Raw genomic sequence first — 18,376 nt, 5'->3', positions numbered from 1 at the left:
GCACTTACACCTGAACTCCAGATGTAGGAGTATCTTGTTTATTTACTCATTTAATTTACCGAGTACACTTGGTGGGTCAGTATTTCTCAGTAAGAGTCAATAAGAATCCACTCACACTGCCTTCAGTATTTGTAATTCTGATAAAGCCCTAGAATGGAAGGCATTCAAAACAAGGCAGGCTAGAGGACCTACTGGGATGAAGCCAGATTTGCTTTGAAGACAGCTTATGCAACCTGTTTAGTTTTATTTCAAACAAGAGCCCCAAATACAACCCTTTTGACCTGAGTACTCCATCCCTAAATGGCAAACTAAACATTCATGAAAATTTAATGGTGAGGAAATTAGTACCTTCTTATGTTTCAGACTGTGAAATGGCACCAGGGAGCACTTTCAGCGACAGGCAGAAGTGTGTGGATGTGTTGGACCAAACCTGAAACATTTGTTCCTTTCAACCTGTCATCCTTCATTAAGTCAGCCGGCAGCTAAGGCATCTGAAAGGACGCCGCCAGGATGCCACCCAAGAAAGGTATTTCAAAATAAAGACCTGGTTCTAGAATATTCTACCTTTCTTAGAGATTGGGAACTTTGAATAGTTTTGTGGGTTTTCTTTTTCATAATTTTTGTTTCCTCCTTGGGACTTTCCCTTTTTTATATTTCTGTGATTAGAGACCATTTGTGTCTTGAGAAAATGGAAAAGGTTCATTCTTTCATCTCTTTTCTGTAACGAACATATGCTTTTACCAACTAGTTGGGGAAAACAGTGATAGAGCAAATTACACTGAGGTTCAGCACCACATCTGAAGTTGGGGGTTCTATTTCCCAGCAGGGACCTCTGATCAGATTGGTGTGGGAGGCAGCTTCGTGAAGGGGACAAGTTCGCTGTAGTTTGTGAATTAAATACAGCTCTGAATTAAGTAAAGCTGAAAAGGAGAGGAGGGTGAATTAAGGCAGAGAAAATGAAGAAAAGAAGCATAAAACCTTCCTGGGGGAGATGCATGTGACAGGATGAGTGATGTGATGACACACAATTTTTGGTTGCTGTGACTTGTCACCGGGGCACATTTTCAGTACCCTGGAGACAATGTGTGATGTGTTGGGTGTCATTCTGTGATGTTTACGGAGCTTACACTGGCTCTGTGTGCAGCCTCAATTTCAGTCCCCAAAAGACAAACTGGTAGAATTTTCAAATAGGGAATAACCTGAAAAGACATGTTTGCTTTTGAGCTTAGAACTTCTAATTCAGACGGCCTTGGTCCTGGTCATTTCTTTAACTGACTTGTTAAGTCTTAGAATGGAAAGTGGAGACAGAGACCTTGCTTAGAGATAATCTATCAAAGTCACCAAACTATAGGCTCATGTCTTGAGATTGTGAGCAGGATTCTATTTAATAGGCATAGTTGTTTTGTTGACTTCAAACATCTGGACAGGTTTAGGAATATCATTACCAAAGTAGGTCAAAGTTTTCAGAAAACAAAAACAAAAACAAAAACAACCCTTTTATTTGAGGCTCTACATGCATTTCCAAAGAAACTGTTAGAAATAGCCCATAGATGTACAATAGCTTTTAATAGGGTGGGGTTGGTTTTCCATTAATAAGGATAGGGTTTAAATCTTATTAAGATGTTCATTTTAGCCCCTTTAGGATTTTTCAACCTGGGGTCCTCAAGCTCCCCAAGTGGTTTTGGTAGTTATGTTTTCAGGCTCATTTAAGATCTAACAATTCTTACAGAAACTTGCAATAAGGCCGCTCAAGCTCTCCTAAATGCTGACCATTTTGTTAGACAAGTAAAATTGGAATCAATTATTCTTGCTGTTTGTTCATGCTATTATTTATCATTTATTAATCTTACTGCTTTCATAACAACAGATGGTTTAAAGTTTAATCATTTTATTTTGATTGTGGATGGAATATATGTTGTTGCAGAAAATGCATAAATTTTAGAAAAGTGTATTTTAAAAAACAACAAAAATAATCTCACCACAAATAGACTACTGTAGACATTTGGTTTTCTTCTTCCAGACTTTGTCTATGAAAGTTATGTTTGGTTTATATTTAACAAAATGGATACAAATTAATTGATACCCAATGAATGTTGTTTCAAAGACAATGTTCTGGCTTTATAAGAAATGAAAAGAACAATGGCATTGCCTGTTTCTGTTACATAATATCATAGTATCATAATAATTGCTTCCATTATTGAGTGCCTATTACATGCCAGGCTCTGTGCAACATGTAGTGATGAATTACCATGAAGGTTAGATGTGAAGGGATGACAAGTGATATCTTACTGTGGTGGCTACCACTTTCAACAGGCTGTGAAGGGACATGGCAGGTCAACTGGCAGGTGAGTTGCTCAGCATATTGAACTTCTCCAGACAGGGCACAAGGAAAAATCATGCTTATTGGTAGCCCTTGTAGGGATAGAGGAAAGCAAGTTTATTTGCCTACATCCCTCCTGTCTCCTGTTTTTACCTCATGGAGTTAACATAGGACATTACTAAGTTGTGTCACCTAGCCCCTGAAACATGACATCACCGTAAGATGCCAGATCCCAGATTCCATGATGTGATGCTCCTTTCAAGTCTGGAAGGGGCAGATATCCTAACACTCTGGGCTTGTAGGCAATCGACTCTGCTGTGTGCTTGGCACTACAAGGGCAAGTGATGGGTTGGGACTGGGATGCTGTTGGAGTGTTTGGATGGAAGGAAGCACTGGAAGGGATTTGATGAGGTACATGAGGTTTGTGTCTGGCACAGAAAGGAAGGATTCCAAAAACATTTAGGAATATGGAAATATTCACTGATACTGAATGTGGGAAGATGAGGGAAAGGGTCATGTTAAAAACGATTTCGTGATCCTGGGTTCGGTAACTGAGTAGATGGACATTCCGATAAATAAAAGACTCTAGGGGACAAAAAAAGGTTTGGTTGGGGGTATGTCTTGGTTATCTGCAAAGTATTTTCTCATGGTAGAGATTTTGGCAATAGCCAGGAGTTGAAGTTGCTAGAATTACATGACTTTCCAGGAAGAGCAAGGAGCAAGGAACTATAGCAAGGAAAGACAGCAAACAATGGAACCTGGGACAACTTCCTATTTGGTGGTGAGTGGAGGAGGGTAAGCCCATGGAAGAAACAAAGGTTGGGTCAGAGGGTGAGAGAGGAAGAAATACCTTGCTGTGCAGACTAACCATTTGTAAAAATGATGATAGTTCTGGATTGTAATTTAAGATGTAGTCATGTTGATTTCTCTCTCTCTCTCTTTGTTTAGAACAGATTAACAAAGTGTTAACTAGAAAAGCCTTTAGAGATTCTTCTTCAGTGAATGAATAGATTCTGTTATTTATAGATAGAAACTGCCTATTGCTAAAATAGTGCTCCTAAATGCCTTAAATGAATTAATGCTTGTAAGGCCACTTGTAAACCCTGAAACAACATGCAAAATGAGGGTGGTGATCATTGTCACGTTGTCATACTATTGTTCGGCCATATGCATTCTTCCCCCCAACAATGCAAAGATAAACCCCAGCTCTGCTTGTACAAATCCTTCAAAATTCTAAATTCGTGATGCTCATATGGATGATGTTTTACTGTATTTAACGATGAATAGATAGCATTTCCTAAAGAGATAAATTATATATAATATATATGTATATTATATATATAGCTGTGTTAGAATTATAAATTTTCATAAAAATTAATTCTAGTCATTCATTTATTTGGTCACTTTGACAATGCATTTGTTTCTTTTTATGTTCTCTGAGAAGAATGTGTTTATCCTTCTCAAAGTCAGAGTCATCCTTCTCAAGACTTTAGAGATTAATATATTAATATATTTGGGGCAATATATTAATATAATATAATAAACTAGAATCAAAACATTGCTTTACAAAGTACAGAGGGCCTTTAAAAATTAGGAACATTGATGTATTTGTTTCTTTTTTTTTTTTTTAATTTTTATTTATTTTTATGATATTCACAGAGAGAGAAAGAGAGAGATGCAGAGACATAGGCAGAGGGAGAAGCAGGCTCCATGCACCGGGAGCCCGATGTGGGATTCGATCCCGGGTCTCCAGGATCGCGCCCTGGGCCAAAGGCAGGCGCCAAACCGCTGCGCCACCCAGGGATCCCGATGCATTTGTTTCTCACTTGGCCTGTGTGTTCAGGGTTTCTCAGCAATGGACAGCACTTCTTGGGTTTGAAATGCCCTTCAGTGATGACCAAGGGATGATATGAATGATAAATTATTGACAATATTCTATTTCCATTTCTTTAATTCCACTTTAAACAACAGCCTTGTTGAGATATTATGCACAATAAACTGTACACATTTAAAATGTACAATTTAAGAAGGTTTGACAAATATGTACATAGTACTATAATGACGAACACAATCAAGACTTCTGCCCCTCCCAAATATTCCTTAGATCTCTTTGGCATAAATTCACACATTTCACCTCCCACCTCCTATATATTCCCCACTGCACACTGCAACCAAGCAATCCTTATGCAGCTTTTTTTTGTCGTGGATTACTATGCATTTTCTAGAATTTTATGTAAATGGAAACATTCAGTAGGTACCCTTTTGTGCCTGGCTTCTCACATTTAACATAACGCTTTTGAGATTTATCCACATTATTAGATATACCAATATTTCCTCACTTTTTTCTGACTCCCCTCCTGGAACTTCAAGTACACATATTTTAGATAATTTCATTTCATCCCACAGGTCAGAGATGCTCTTCTGTTTTTTTTTAAAAACCCTCTATTTTACTTCTTTCATTTTGGGTAGAATCTCTTCTTCATGTTTGATGCTTTTGCCTTCATTAATGTCAAATCCACTGTTTATTGCATCCAGTGTATTTCTCATTTCAGATATCCTATTTTTCACCTCTAGAGTTTGTATTTTTAAAATATTTTTTTTATTTTTCACATCGTGTTCTTAAACACATGGAGTATATTTATAACAGCTGGTTTACTGTTAATGTCTGCTAATTCTATCATCTCCGACATTCCTGGCATTTCTGTGTCTATTGATTCTTTTGGTTGCTTCCTGGTTGGGAGGTATTACTTTCCCGACTTCTTTGTCTGCCTGCTAATTATTTTATTTGCTGTTGGAGATGTTGAATTTTACATTTTTGGGTCCTGGATTTATTGGTATCCCTTTAAGGGATTGTTGGATTATGGTCTGGGATGCAGTTAAGTTACTTTGAATTAGCTAGATACTTTTGAGACGTGACCTTAAGCTCTGTTAGGGTGAGCTCAGAGCAGATTTAACTTGGTCTAGGAAATAACTTTCTCAGGGCTCTAACCAATATTCCATGAACTAGGAGGTTTCTACTCCCGACTAGCGGAAGACGTGAACTATTCCTGTCTTTTGTGAGCTCCAGAAAATTTTCTTCCTACTCTTGTCTTTCTGGTATTTCACTTCACACATTCTAGCCGCTTTGTGCTCCCTGAAAACAGAACTACATTCCCTCAGCTCGGTAAGACCACAAGGTCGCTTTTTGGGTCCCCCCTTCCCTGTGTTGCTGCCTAAAAACTCCTCAGGTAAAGTGATCAGACAATATCAGGGCTCATCTCATTTGCTCTCCTTCTTTCAGGGATTGCTGTCTTGGGCTGTCTGTTCAGCAATGTCTGAAAAGAGATGTTTCATATATTTTGTCTGGCTTTCTAGTTGCTTAAGGTAAGGGGGCTAATTCATTCCTACTTATTTCTTTGTAGCTGGAAGCAAAATCTCAGTCCTGTGTTTATAGTATGCTTTGCCTTAATTATTTGAGCATTCCTTCTCATTATCAAAACTTTTGATGCTGTGAGCAGATAATTGAGAACATCTTCAAAACATCTTTCTCCTTTGGAGTAGTTCTCATAGGCCAGGTCTTTACTAAGCATATAAACTTTTAGTATCTGAGTTCCATATGCCAATATTCATAAATATTAGGTTTATCCATATGGTATGTTCTAATGGAGAAGAAAGATGAAGTTCTACTCTTATCTGATGTCTTTTTAGGACTTGGAGACACTTAAATCGGAGTCATGAAGTCTATAACTCTTTATTCAGTGAGAAGTTAAAAGGATCCAAACCAAAATTGCCCTTGACAGTGACAAATATCCCTATGAAGAACCAGAATCTCTAAGGCTTTTCCTCCTGTGACATATCCCACATTGATTGCTCCAATTGGAACATTTATTTCTAGTACTAACTAAACACCTATGTTAGTATGTGAGAATCCTTCCTTTTCTTCTGGTTGTGGTCTGGAGAGAAGTCAGTTCCCATCAATGCAGACCTTCATAACAAATTATTAAACTGTTGCCTTCGTCCTCTCTGTTTGAACAAGCTGTGTACCTTCCATTTTAGCTCATTTAACACAATATTCATTGTTTATTGAATACAACAAAGAATATGACATCAAGAAGCCCAGAAGCTTTTTGGGATGAGGAGACAAAAAACAGAAAATGTTAAAAAAAAAAAAAAAACAATGTAAGACTGTAACAAGAAAGATGTTTGGATGCAAGATATGAAGTGTCAATTGAATTGTAGAGGCAATGCATACTCTGTGCTTTTTTTTCTCATTTCCAACTCTTTAATCTTCTTTTATGGCTCTCTAGTGAACATTCTTCAATTTATTCAGGCCATTCCTTAGCTGCTGAGCTAAAACATTCAGAAGATACGAATTTGATGAGTTCTGAGGATGTCTGGATGATTACTTCAGTGTTCTGACTGCTAGGTTCTGTTTATGCATCCCAGACCTGCACTTGTTCTTATCAGCACATCAGAGTATTATCTCCTGGCAGTGTGTGTAGAGGAACAAATGTTGGAATCATGCAGGTTCGGGTTTGAATCTTTGCTACCTTTGCAGCCTTTCGATCTTGAGAGAGGGTATTAGTTAAGGGTGATTCGGTTGAAGAAAACATATTCTGGCTTAGCTAGGTCAAGCTACAAGATAGCAGGGGATGACTCATGGAACCCAAAGGCAAGAGTGAAGTTGAGTGTTGAGCTCAGATAAACGCTGAAGCTAAAACTCTACAGCAAATATGCTTCATTTTTCTTTCTGGCTGCATGTGGTCTTCTCTCTTTTATAGTAGATATGACAGGTAAAGCCAAGGTTAAGAGTGACCAAAGTCCTCATTTTCTCAGCCATGTGGGTGACTACATTGTGTACGTTTATGTCTGGGTACAGTTCACAGCAAATGTTGGGAAGGTGGTAGAAAAATTCCCATAAAAGCAGAGTAACTGGGATCATAAAATGATGATCATTCACTATAATGAATCATTTCACCTTTTTTAGTTCAGCTTACTTACATGTGGGAGGTCCTCCATAAATATTAATTCTTCGCCCTTACTTCCTTTCCAGTCATTTTCATTCTCTGTTCTAGATAATTTTCTGCTAAGAGTATACAATATGCACTACCTACAAATAGGAATATATCTTGAGAAAACAACTTACATTCCCATAATTTATCAACGTAAGGATTCATATATTCCTCCTGGGCCAAGTTGATGCTGTGAAAAATAACAGGGATTGAGTGATTCTGAAGATTCTTCACTCAAGAAGTTGCCAGCTGGGGTGAGGATTGTATAGATATGGAGCCAGCCTGTGGAGTAAACACCTGGGGTGTACTTTGGGAGTATTGCAAAAGGCTCTCAGGAAAATGCATTAACCAAGTCAAGAAACCATAGTGTGAGGCTTCCTTCAGGGCAAAAGGGATGGTTTTTGAAATGTTCACAAACTTTCCCATGTAATGGCCATTGATGGTGACAACAAGGCATAGTGGGTGGCCACCCAGTGTGAGCAAAGACCCTAACTTTTGCCCATCTAATCTTTATCCTACTCTCCCAGGCTAGAATCAGAGGCTATGTAGTGAGTAGAAAAGGAGGCATAGGTCAGGAGAAATGGTCAAAGATATGTTTCCATTCCTTCCTAGTTAGGTTTCTCATTCTCAATTGTTAGCATGAGTAAGGAGAAAGAGAAGTGTTGAATAGGCTGTGAGATTGCAGTTTTAACTTAGACTGGACTGGGTATTTTAATACCTTACTGCCAGAAAATGGATGTGAATTATCAAAGTGAAGTGGTTCTTATAACTGTAAAAGCTACAGAATCTGCCTAAAATATTATCCAGGTCTGAGAAAATGAAATCCAAGAGAGCCTGATTTAAGGTAGCATTTTTTTGATCCTTTAGTTAAATGATCTACACTTGTTGAAGTGAATATAGTTATGGTTCATAGGGCACACAGTAGATTTTATACAAAATACTCTGTTTTTTCTCTTAAGGGAACTAGTTAAACCTTAAGCAAGATAGCCAAGGAACTGCTTAGGGGGTGGAATGGCTCATTCACCACTCTGTGCTCCATTCTACTCTGGGTCTGATCTTAGTGGAGAGCTCTAGTCGTGATTTGTGCTTATTAATAATAACCTGTGACCAAGAGTTAACAATCTTTGCTTTATAACTATGAGAACAACTCCATGATGCTACAAGTCCTTTTCTACTCCTTTTTTTAAAATTATTTATTTATTTGAGAAAGAGAAAGAGAGACAGTGAGAATGAGCATAAGCAAGGGTAAGCGGCAGAGGGAGACGGAGAAGCAGACTCCTCATTGAGCAGGGAGCCCAATGTGGGGCTCAATCCCAGGATCATGACCTGAGCTGAAGGCAGATGCTTAACCGACTGAGACACCCAGGTGCCCCAGTTTTTTCTATTCCTAAGGACTGATGCTCTGTCTTCTTCCTCATGTCAGTCCTGTCTCCTTGAAGGGGATGAGAGGGTTGTCTACACACTGTGTATGTTGAAGAAGCCTTTCTCCCTCTTTGATGTTAATGCTTTTTTCTGCTTAAAGTCTAAACTGGAAATGAGTCCCTCATTTATGCCACCCTGTGACACTTTCAAGTAATAAAGAATTAAACAGCAACAGTCATTGTTTGTTTGTTTTCCATTCCATAGCCAATATTGTGTGCAAGTTAACATTATAAAGCCCAAGCCTTCACATTTGGTGATTTTGTGAAATGGGATTCTCCACTTCAAATAGACTTCCTTTTCACTGAACTTACCAAGTTGCATTCAGGTCAGTTCTTCAGTCCTTAAACATCTGGTTTTTTAGAAGCAGTGACCAATACAATGAAATCCCTTCCCTCTGTTCTATCCAATGAAATCCCTTCCCTCTGTTCTATCCCCCTTAAAAATTTGTTTTGACTCAAAGGAGAAAAGTTTTCTTTTCTGCCCCTATGCTCTGTCCCCAAATACACAGTTTTTCAGAGCTCCAGAGTTTCTCTGACGCTACACAAAAGATTTGGCATCTAGCTATAATACTCACCTTCTGCTGAATACTGATGAAATAAATGTATTCTAATTTTTAACATCTTCAGTGTAACGATCTTCTTGCAAAACCATCACTTGGACCCTACAGGGGAGGACTCGTAAATCTCAGTCAAAATTATGAAATAACCCAGATCCCTATCCTTCCCCGTGTTTCAATAACACTGTCGTGATCTAGGATCCAGGACTCCAAAGCTCTCTGACTTGCACTTTTTATTTTAGCTTGCTTGTATGCAGGCAACAGAGCAGAAAAAAAGCAGTACAATATTGTCACGCTACAGTGTCAACTCTAGGTAGCTAACAAGGCGCTTCCGAGTTTTCATCTCTGACCCATTTTTTAGCCTTGCCTGATTCTTACAGTATCATCCTGTGATATCCTCTCCTTCATCAGAAGTCTTAGTCAGTTTTACATTGTTGTCATGCAATGTTTAGACTCATGGTCTTTTGCCATTTGAACTTAGTCTTCTTTTAAGTTAGTATCCAACCTGTTTGATCTACTTTCCATTTCCTGCAGATTGAACACATTTTTCCAATCTCTGTGTTTTATTTTATTGGAATAATTCACCTTAGCCTCTCTCAATTTTTGCTCATTATTATCCTATCCATCCTTCAAGGCTCATTTGACCTCTGTGATGCTTTCCTGGATTTCCTCAATAAGGCATAATTTCTTTCTCTTCGTATGACCTGTGGCATTAAATATTCATCACTCATATATCTCTCTTCTCCAAGTACTTTGGGGTGATTATGTCCTTTATATGGCTAGTGACCACTTTTTCCAAACCAAATATTGACATACTTGGCCAGATTTTTTTTCCAACTTGTGAGTTTCTTTACATAATTTTTAAAAATACACTTGTAAAATTAAATTGTATTTTGTTAGGTTATGAGTTTGAACAACTTCAACATTGAGGTGAGCTTATTATGGCCAATTGGCTAGCTGCTAAACTGATGGTTTGGGTTTGCTGGCCAATGCGTTATTGCCTTAGAGAAAATTTACATGGGGAAGCAGATTGTAATGCACATGTTGTTGGGGAGCACAGGAAAAGACTTGAGGGATATTTCAGCCAGATCTCATGGAACTTTCCAATGTTGCCAGGAGAAAAGCAAACAAACAACACACACACACAAACACACGCACACACAGAGGAATGGCTTGTCTTCTCCAGGATCCAGGATCCATTTGGATCTCTTTAACTGGATAATGTTTAATAAGCGCTAACATTATTTCTTCTTTGGCTCCCCATTTTCTGTGCCTCTTTTTCTGATCACTTTCTCTCTTTTGATCCCTTTGTTTGTTAAGTGTAGTGATACTATAAAGCCTTTCTGTCTCTTTAGGAGGATTTTGGATGGGTCAGATCTCATCTTTCATGATTTTTAATAGCACTCAAAGGTTTTGGATTTTTTCTGTTTTTTTTTTTTTAATATTAGAGAAAGTGTGCTCACTTAATAAGCTATATAATCAACACTTTATTATTTTTAATAAAGAAAAATAGAAAACTCCGTGATAATATAGTTTGCAAAACATTTGTAGTCAGGATGCTTCTAGAAACTCAGAATGTATCAACTTATCACTAATTACCCTGGAAGCTCTGAGAAAGCAGGGACATAGCAAAATTTTAATACCATATATCCTCTACTACAATAAGAATAGTTAAGACCTAGTAAATATTTATTAAGTGGATGTCCAACTGTAAAAATAGGTACAGGCATAATGATTAAGTGAAACTAGGTTTTATAAGACACCCCCTGAGACCTGCTTTCAAGTGGGTATAAGAGGGGGTAATTGTAGTCTGGGGCCTCACTCCCTGTTCTTAGCTCATGCTTGCAGGAGATGTTAGAAAAGGAGATTGGTTTCTGGTACTATTTTCCTCTGTGGGTTATATGGAATCAAAGGCAGGACTTAAGGAAGTAGATCTATTTTTAGACTCAGTGACATATTTAAATAGGTTGCAATAGAAAGTGGTGCAAAGATATTTCACAGGTCGAATATCACATTCAGGGTGCTTTAACACTGCATTCAAGTGGGTGGAAGCATCTATAAACTGAAATAAGTCACCACGAGCTCCTCTTTGGAACCCACAAGTCTGGCAACTGGTGACTCAGGCTGTGGGGGTCAGGAGACCTGGGTGTTATGTCTAGCACGATGATGCCACTTTAGTTTACAGACTTGGAGATTAATCTAACAAACCTTGAATAGTTTGCTTCATTTAAAAAGAAATCTGTCTAGTTTTTTCCCCTGGTAAATTTCTCTCGGTTTATGTCCAAATGTGGGTGAGGGTGCTTGATCCTTGTGAGTTATCAGCCCTGATTCCTAGGAGGGAAAATTATCCCAGTCATGAGTGAGTGAGATTTGCTTTCTGTGAAGAAAAACGATCTACATAATGATATTTAGAAGTACGGAACACAGCCCGCAGTTCCCTGCCATGACCTTGATCCCCTGAAGTTGTGTCTCCTCCAAATAGAGGTAAGGGTTGTATGAGAGACAGAGCTACCAGACTGCATGAAAGCTATAGTGCAAAGATGACAAGTGTTAAAAAATCAGAAATTTCAAGGGGAAAGTACTAAAAAGTACTTTGATATTGAGAGCTATGGGAAGTAAGTGAAGGAAAATAGAAGCTCTTCTCTAAGAAAATTATGAAAGAGCCCTGCAGAAGCAATCCTCACCTAGTCTGGCAAATCTCTACTCCTTCCGTGTCCTGTGCCTACTTTTTCCATCTTCCTTCCTCTTGGAAAATTTTCCTGTACTAATTCAAAGGCCCCAGGACTCAGGGGGAAAATATGGCAAGTCTGAAACTAGAAGGAAGTTACTGTGTAATGTCCCTTTTGTTCATGGATGGCTTGGTTCATCCATACACTCATTCACATCACCAAATTTGGCTGTGTGCTTACTCTTTGCCAGGCACTAAAGGACAAAGAGTTGAAGATCAACCAAGGTCCTGTCTTCCTGGAGCTTACTTTCTTGTGGGGAAAATAATGGATCCATGAACAAACAACCAGATAATAGAATGCCAGGTGGTGACATTGTTATGAAGAAAATCAAAGAAGATTGGGGAACTAGTGATGACATAGTTTTTGGATTCTCTGCCTGTCTGGCTGCTCTTGTCCCCTCAGTGAGGTGGACTGGCAAGAGAAACTTGCAATATTGACTTTGAGGTTAGGGCTATTTCCACGTGCCCCGCTCCCACTTACCCACTCCTGGCATCTCACCCCTCCCCTCCCCCTCCAGTCTCTAATATCTGAGGCATGAGGCAGCTCCCTTTCTCCTTTTTGCCATCTTGCTACATTGCTTGGCCCAGCTGAACCAGGAAACCTCTTCTTTTTTTCTCATGGTCACAGTGTTGTAAACATCTCCGATCTGTTGATGTTCCTGCTTCCCTTTTGTCTTGTGCTTCTATTACTTTCAAGATCCCTTCACCACCATGTGTAGTCAGATCTTGGGAAGTAGTAAAGATGAGCACATATATACAGTCCACCACATCTAAATGGATTCAACCACTTCATCTGTTTAAAATGGAAACACAACACAGCCATCACTCAAGGATCTGCCCTTCCTCTTTGCTGATTCGACTTCTTTTTTAGGAAGCATTTTAACTCCCAGAGTGTCTGCATGGAGCCTCCAATATTCTGTCAGTTACAGGTTAAGGTTTTCCTACCTGGGAACAGTTCCCACAGTGGTTTCTGCTTGTGCATTTCTGCCCTGTTACACTGGCTTTGTTTCTCCAGTTTGGGGGGCAATGGTTTTCCCTGTGAAGCTCAACTCTCTGATAGATCTAAAAAGAATTGGTCTCCAGTTTGTTCAGCTTTTCTCTTATAGGACTGGAGTGATGTCCTGAATGGACTAAAATCTGCATTGTTACAGAGCTAGAGAATTTTTTTTAAAGACTTTATTTATTTATTCATGAGAGACAGAGAGAGACAGAGAGAGAGAGAGAGAGAGAGAGAGAGAGAGAGAGAGAGGGAGGCAGAGACACAGAGGGAGAACCAGGCTCCATGCAGGGAGCCCGACGTGGGACTCCATCCCGGGGTCTCCAGGATTACGCCTTGGGCTGAAGGCGGCACTAAACTGCTGAGCCACACAGGCTGCCCGCTAGAGAAATTTTTATGTATGAAAATGGCAATAGCCTTCCACTGAGTACAAATAATCCTTAAATGCATGTGAAGATATGATCATTCATGATGTTACTTGTAAAAAAAAGTATACATATCTTTTGAAGTATTGAAAGTAGTACTTTATAATCTTTATTGTATCACTTTTTGTAAGTATTGAATATGTTCCTGTTTATGTTTCTATATTTTGTTTTGTAGCCTTAAAAACAGTATTTTGAGCATATCTGAATATATGAAACAAGAGTATATGTCCTATGTGATGTGATACTGCATTATATATAAAACTATGTACATATACTTTTTAAAAAATCTTCTTACATCTAGAGACTCAATATAAGTATTCATGGTCTGACCATTTTAGCTCCCTAGGATGTCTTCCCTTTCTTGGCTTCTATTCTTAATAGTAAATATAAGGAGGCTCAATTATATTTCACCTACAATTGTTTTATTTTTGCATATCATGTCTTCTATATAGGTGGGTACTTCTTAGAATGAAAAGAGAATATCTTACTCGCTATGGCTGCCCAGATTTTATTAGATCAATACAGATTTGAGTGCCTTCCATATGCTAGACACTGCTATATATATTTTACTCCATGATCACATCACTTCTAGGAGATACTTTGTTTTCACAATTCGTTGACATGAAATCTGATGCTCAGAAAGTTTACAAATTTGCCTGTCATTGCTCTTTTTTGAAGGGCAGAGCTAGGTTTTGAGTTGAGGTCTGTCTGATTCTAAGAATAAGACAGTGCTCCTTCAACTATAAAGAGCTACACAGCCCTACTCACTGCTTTCTCTCTATAGACTCAAGTATATCCTAGTTGACTGAGTGAATTAGTGGATGAATTCTTCACACCTCCTTTCTACTTACTGTTCTCTTCTCTGTAAAACATTCATGGAAGGAACCTGATCTAAGAATCAAATAGTCCACCGAGGTCTCTTAATTTGGCAACCAAGAGAAAGTAGAGTTCATTAACTAAAGCTCTCTCCCATCAGTTTTCTTTAAACTTCCAGAATGTTTCAGAAGCATTTTCCAGAGCTCCATTACAAGGTGGAACATTTCAACCATTACTGAAGAAGGCAGTATTAACATTTTATGAGTTGGCTCCTTTCTTCTTAACACTGTCGGAATAAAACATTGTTTGCAAAATTCTGGCTGCTCGATTCCTATTTTTTCATGTTTTATAATCCAGGCCTTCATCATAGGGACATAGGGGCATGTTGATAACTGCAAGACCAAGCAAGAGTGCCTGAGATCCTAGGAGACATAGCTAAGCAGTAATCCTTGAATTTCTGTAGCTTTTCACCAAAATTGTCTCTCATTTTCTGTCTCCCTAAATTTCATTCTAAAAAGTAAAAACAAAACAGAAGTTAGTCTTTTTAAGCATAATATGCATCATTATAGTCATTTGGGAAAGACAGAAACAAATCTAGAAAGGAAGAAAATGTCACAATCTCATCATCCGGATATGGCTGCTAACATTTTGGCATATTTCATCTCAGTCCCTGCCCTCCCTCCCACTTGTTTTTGCATAAGGCATTTATTTCAGATATACAGCTATATAGGAATTTTGATAATCTTTTTGTACATTATAGATTGTAAACATTTCTGCATGTTATTAAAATATTTATAAGCATTATTCTATTAGTGGAGGCATAGTCAACTGATGTAACTATTCCTCCAAAACTGGTAATTCCATGCAGAATTACCTGGAGATGATTGTGTGTGAAACAAAAAGGAATAGGAGGCAGCCAGAGTTCTTGACTCATACTTTTTTTTCTCGTGGACTGAAAAAAAAAAAAAAAAAAAAAAAAAACCATTTAGAATGACTAGATTTTTTATGTAAGGATGGAGTTTAGATTTACTGAATTTACTGTTTATCTGAAACAAATACAAAAATAGAAAAAATACATGAAACAACAATTTCAAGACATTATATGTCGTACTAAAAAGGATAGTGACCTCCGAGAGATCGAAAATAAATGAGGTGAACTCCTCCCACAAGTAAGAGTATAAAACCTTATAATTCATGAGATGCCATATAGAGTACTCAGAAGCTGTTTGCTCAGCAGTAGGAAAAAAATTAAGGCTAGATTAAACATTGCTCTGGTCTCACCAGCAACTTAAAACTTACCTGACTCCAGGTAATTTAGATGCATACCAGAACAAAGCTAAAGAATATTTATGGGAATATAAAAATATCTAGCACCCAATAAGGAAAAATTAATAATGTTTATCATGCAGTCAAATATTACCATTAATACAAAGAAGCATGAAAATACCCATAAAGTAAGAAAAAAATAAATTAAACATAATCGTCCCATAACTGACATGGTTGATATAACTGGTACACAAAAAGTTATGAAACTGCACTGTACATATTCAAGAGACTAATGAAAAAATTAACTAGAGACATAGATGAAATCAAAAAGACAATAAATAAATAAATAAAAATAAAAAGACAAAATTCACCTTCCATAGATGAAAAATACAATGTACAAGATGAAGCATATGCTTTATGGGGTTAACATAGAATTAGGCACGGCAGAAGAAAGGATCATTGAGCTCGAAAACATGTCTGACAACAGCACAAAGTCTGGAAAAGAAAAAATGAAAATATTCTGGTATAAGGTTTTTCACTATAAATGAAATGGTATTTATATAATTTGCTACTTATATAACTTTTCTGGCACTTATATTAAGTAGTAGTTTAGAATAAAGTGGTATTTAATTAGTTACAGAAAATAGGCCATAGAAGTCAATAAAATAGAATCACTGTAAAAATCAATTCATCCAAAAGGTGGCTGAAAAAAGGAGAAACTAGAAACTAGAGATAAGACAAAAAAAATTAAAAAGCAAGAGTTTAGTTTGCAAAGAAAACTTGTAGATATGCATGTTAAATATTAATGGTCTGAATACTCAAATTAAAAGTTAGAAATTGTCAGATTACATAAAAATTTCAGTATCAAACTATTTCTTGTCTATAACAAATCCACTTTCAGTATAAAGATACAAATAAGTCAAACGTAAAAGGATGGAAAAAACATACCGTATTAAACTAATAAAAAGAAACCTGAAGTAGTCATATTAATGTTGGATAAGTTTTATTTTAGAATAAAGAATATTATCAGGAATAAATAACATTATTTCATAATGATAGAGGTAATTTTATCAATAGGAAATAACAAATGTAAACATTTAGATACCTAATAGCAGAACTTCAAAATACATAAAATAAATACTGATAGAGCTGTAAGGAAAATAAATAAATCCACTATTATAGTCAGCAATTTTTCCACAATAGATAGAAAAAGCAAAATAAAATCTGTAAGCATATAAAGACCTCCACAATACTATCAACTGTCTGAAACTAATTGACACTTCTATAACTCCACCTAAAAGTAGCAGAATACACTCTCATCAAGTTCACATAGAACATTTATGTGTTTATATAAATATGTTCACATATTATGCAAACATTTATGTTCAAGTTATACAAAGTATATTCTCTAACTACAATGGAGTTAAATTAGAAATCTAAAGTAAAATATATTTGAAAAATCCCAAAATATTTGGAAACTAAATATCACTTCCAAATGAGCCATGGTCCAAATGCAAAACAAATTTGACCAAAGTAGTGCAAGACCTACAAGCTGAAAACTACAAGACATTGCTGAAAGAAATTGAAGAAGACTTAAATAAATGTACTTATTTGTCGAATGAAAGATTCAATATTGTCAAAAATCAATTCTCCTCAAGTTAATTTTTAGACTCAACACAATTCTATCATATCCAACCAGGTTTTTAAAAATTTTACATAAGTTGACAAGCTGATCCTAAAACTTACATGGGAATGCAAAGGACCTAGAAGAGGCTAAGCATCTGAAAAGAATGGACAAAGTTTGAAGACACATCCTTACTCTCAAGGCACATCGTAATGGCACAGCAATCAAGAGAGTGTGAAATTGACATAAAGATAGACAATCAAAGAAAGACAATTGTTAGGTCATAATAGCTATGGTTTCTAAAAGGAAGTGGCAAGTGCTTGTTAACTTTCCCCCACTCCCTCTGGACGCCTCATGTAATTGGTTCCCAAAGTGTGATTTGAGGACTGGTAACCTTACTTGGAAGCACTTAGAAAAGCCAATTATTGGCACCCCAATCCCCAAACTACTGAGTCAGAATCTTTGTGGATGAAGTGGATCAATGTGTTTGAGAAGCACTGCCTAGATCTCTTTCTGCTGGAAATCCTCCAGAATTTGGGGGACAGGCAAAAAGATTTGGAGATAGGAGCATAATTCAGTGTCATGGAATGGAGAGGGAAGCTGATGGCCTTTGACCATGGAATCCATTAAAATAGACTCTCAATGCTGCCAGGCTGAGATGATGGATAAAAAAATAAACTAATCTCATTTTTAGTCATCATGCTATTGATGGTAAATAACTGGGCTTCAAGGAGGGCAGAGAGTTTTACCCAGCACAGGCGATGGACACATTTTGTTGTTTGGAACTAAGTAGATGATTGAGAAGAATGCAGAGGCTGTGAGGAGAAATCAAGGGATCTGGAATACTTCCTTAAGACTTTTAATTTTTTTTCTTTTTCTCTCTCTCCTTTCTCTCTTACACACACACACATACGCACACATACAAATTCACACATATGCACATGTACACCCACGGTGAGATTTCATGACACAGGAGACAGGAGGTGGAACTAAGAGTCTTGATGAATTCTGAAGAGCCAGTCTTGAGCATCTATTCTGGCTAGGTATGATCTAGGAACTAGTTTCTTGGGAAATATTTGATTACATTTAGGGAAGTTGAGTAGCTTTGGGAACTACCATCAGAATTTGAGTTCTACCCTTCAATCATCTGAAAAAATATACTGCACTGATTTAAGAAACTTGGCTTAGAAAAAAAAAAAAAAAAGAAACTTGGCTTAGGATATTCTGATCC

General features: G+C 37.3%; 1 protein-coding gene across 1 annotated transcript in view; it reads left to right on the top strand.

Annotated features, from left to right (window-relative positions):
* Nucleotides 1-2,326: 2,326 nt before the first annotated feature.
* Nucleotides 2,327-18,376, top strand: part of TMC1 (transmembrane channel like 1) — a 138,295-nt gene continuing 122,245 nt past the window's right edge. Inside the window, exon 1 of the mRNA XM_077856722.1 lies at nucleotides 2,327-2,345. Within this exon, the coding sequence (XP_077712848.1) occupies nucleotides 2,327-2,345 (19 nt within the window). The remainder of the gene's footprint in view (nucleotides 2,346-18,376) is intronic.

The sequence above is a fragment of the Canis aureus genome, chromosome 1 (genome assembly GCF_053574225.1).
Source record: "Canis aureus isolate CA01 chromosome 1, VMU_Caureus_v.1.0, whole genome shotgun sequence".
Lineage (NCBI taxonomy): Eukaryota > Metazoa > Chordata > Mammalia > Carnivora > Canidae > Canis > Canis aureus.
Note: the sequence above shows the minus strand (reverse complement) of the source record. Positions and strands in the feature narration are given on the sequence as shown.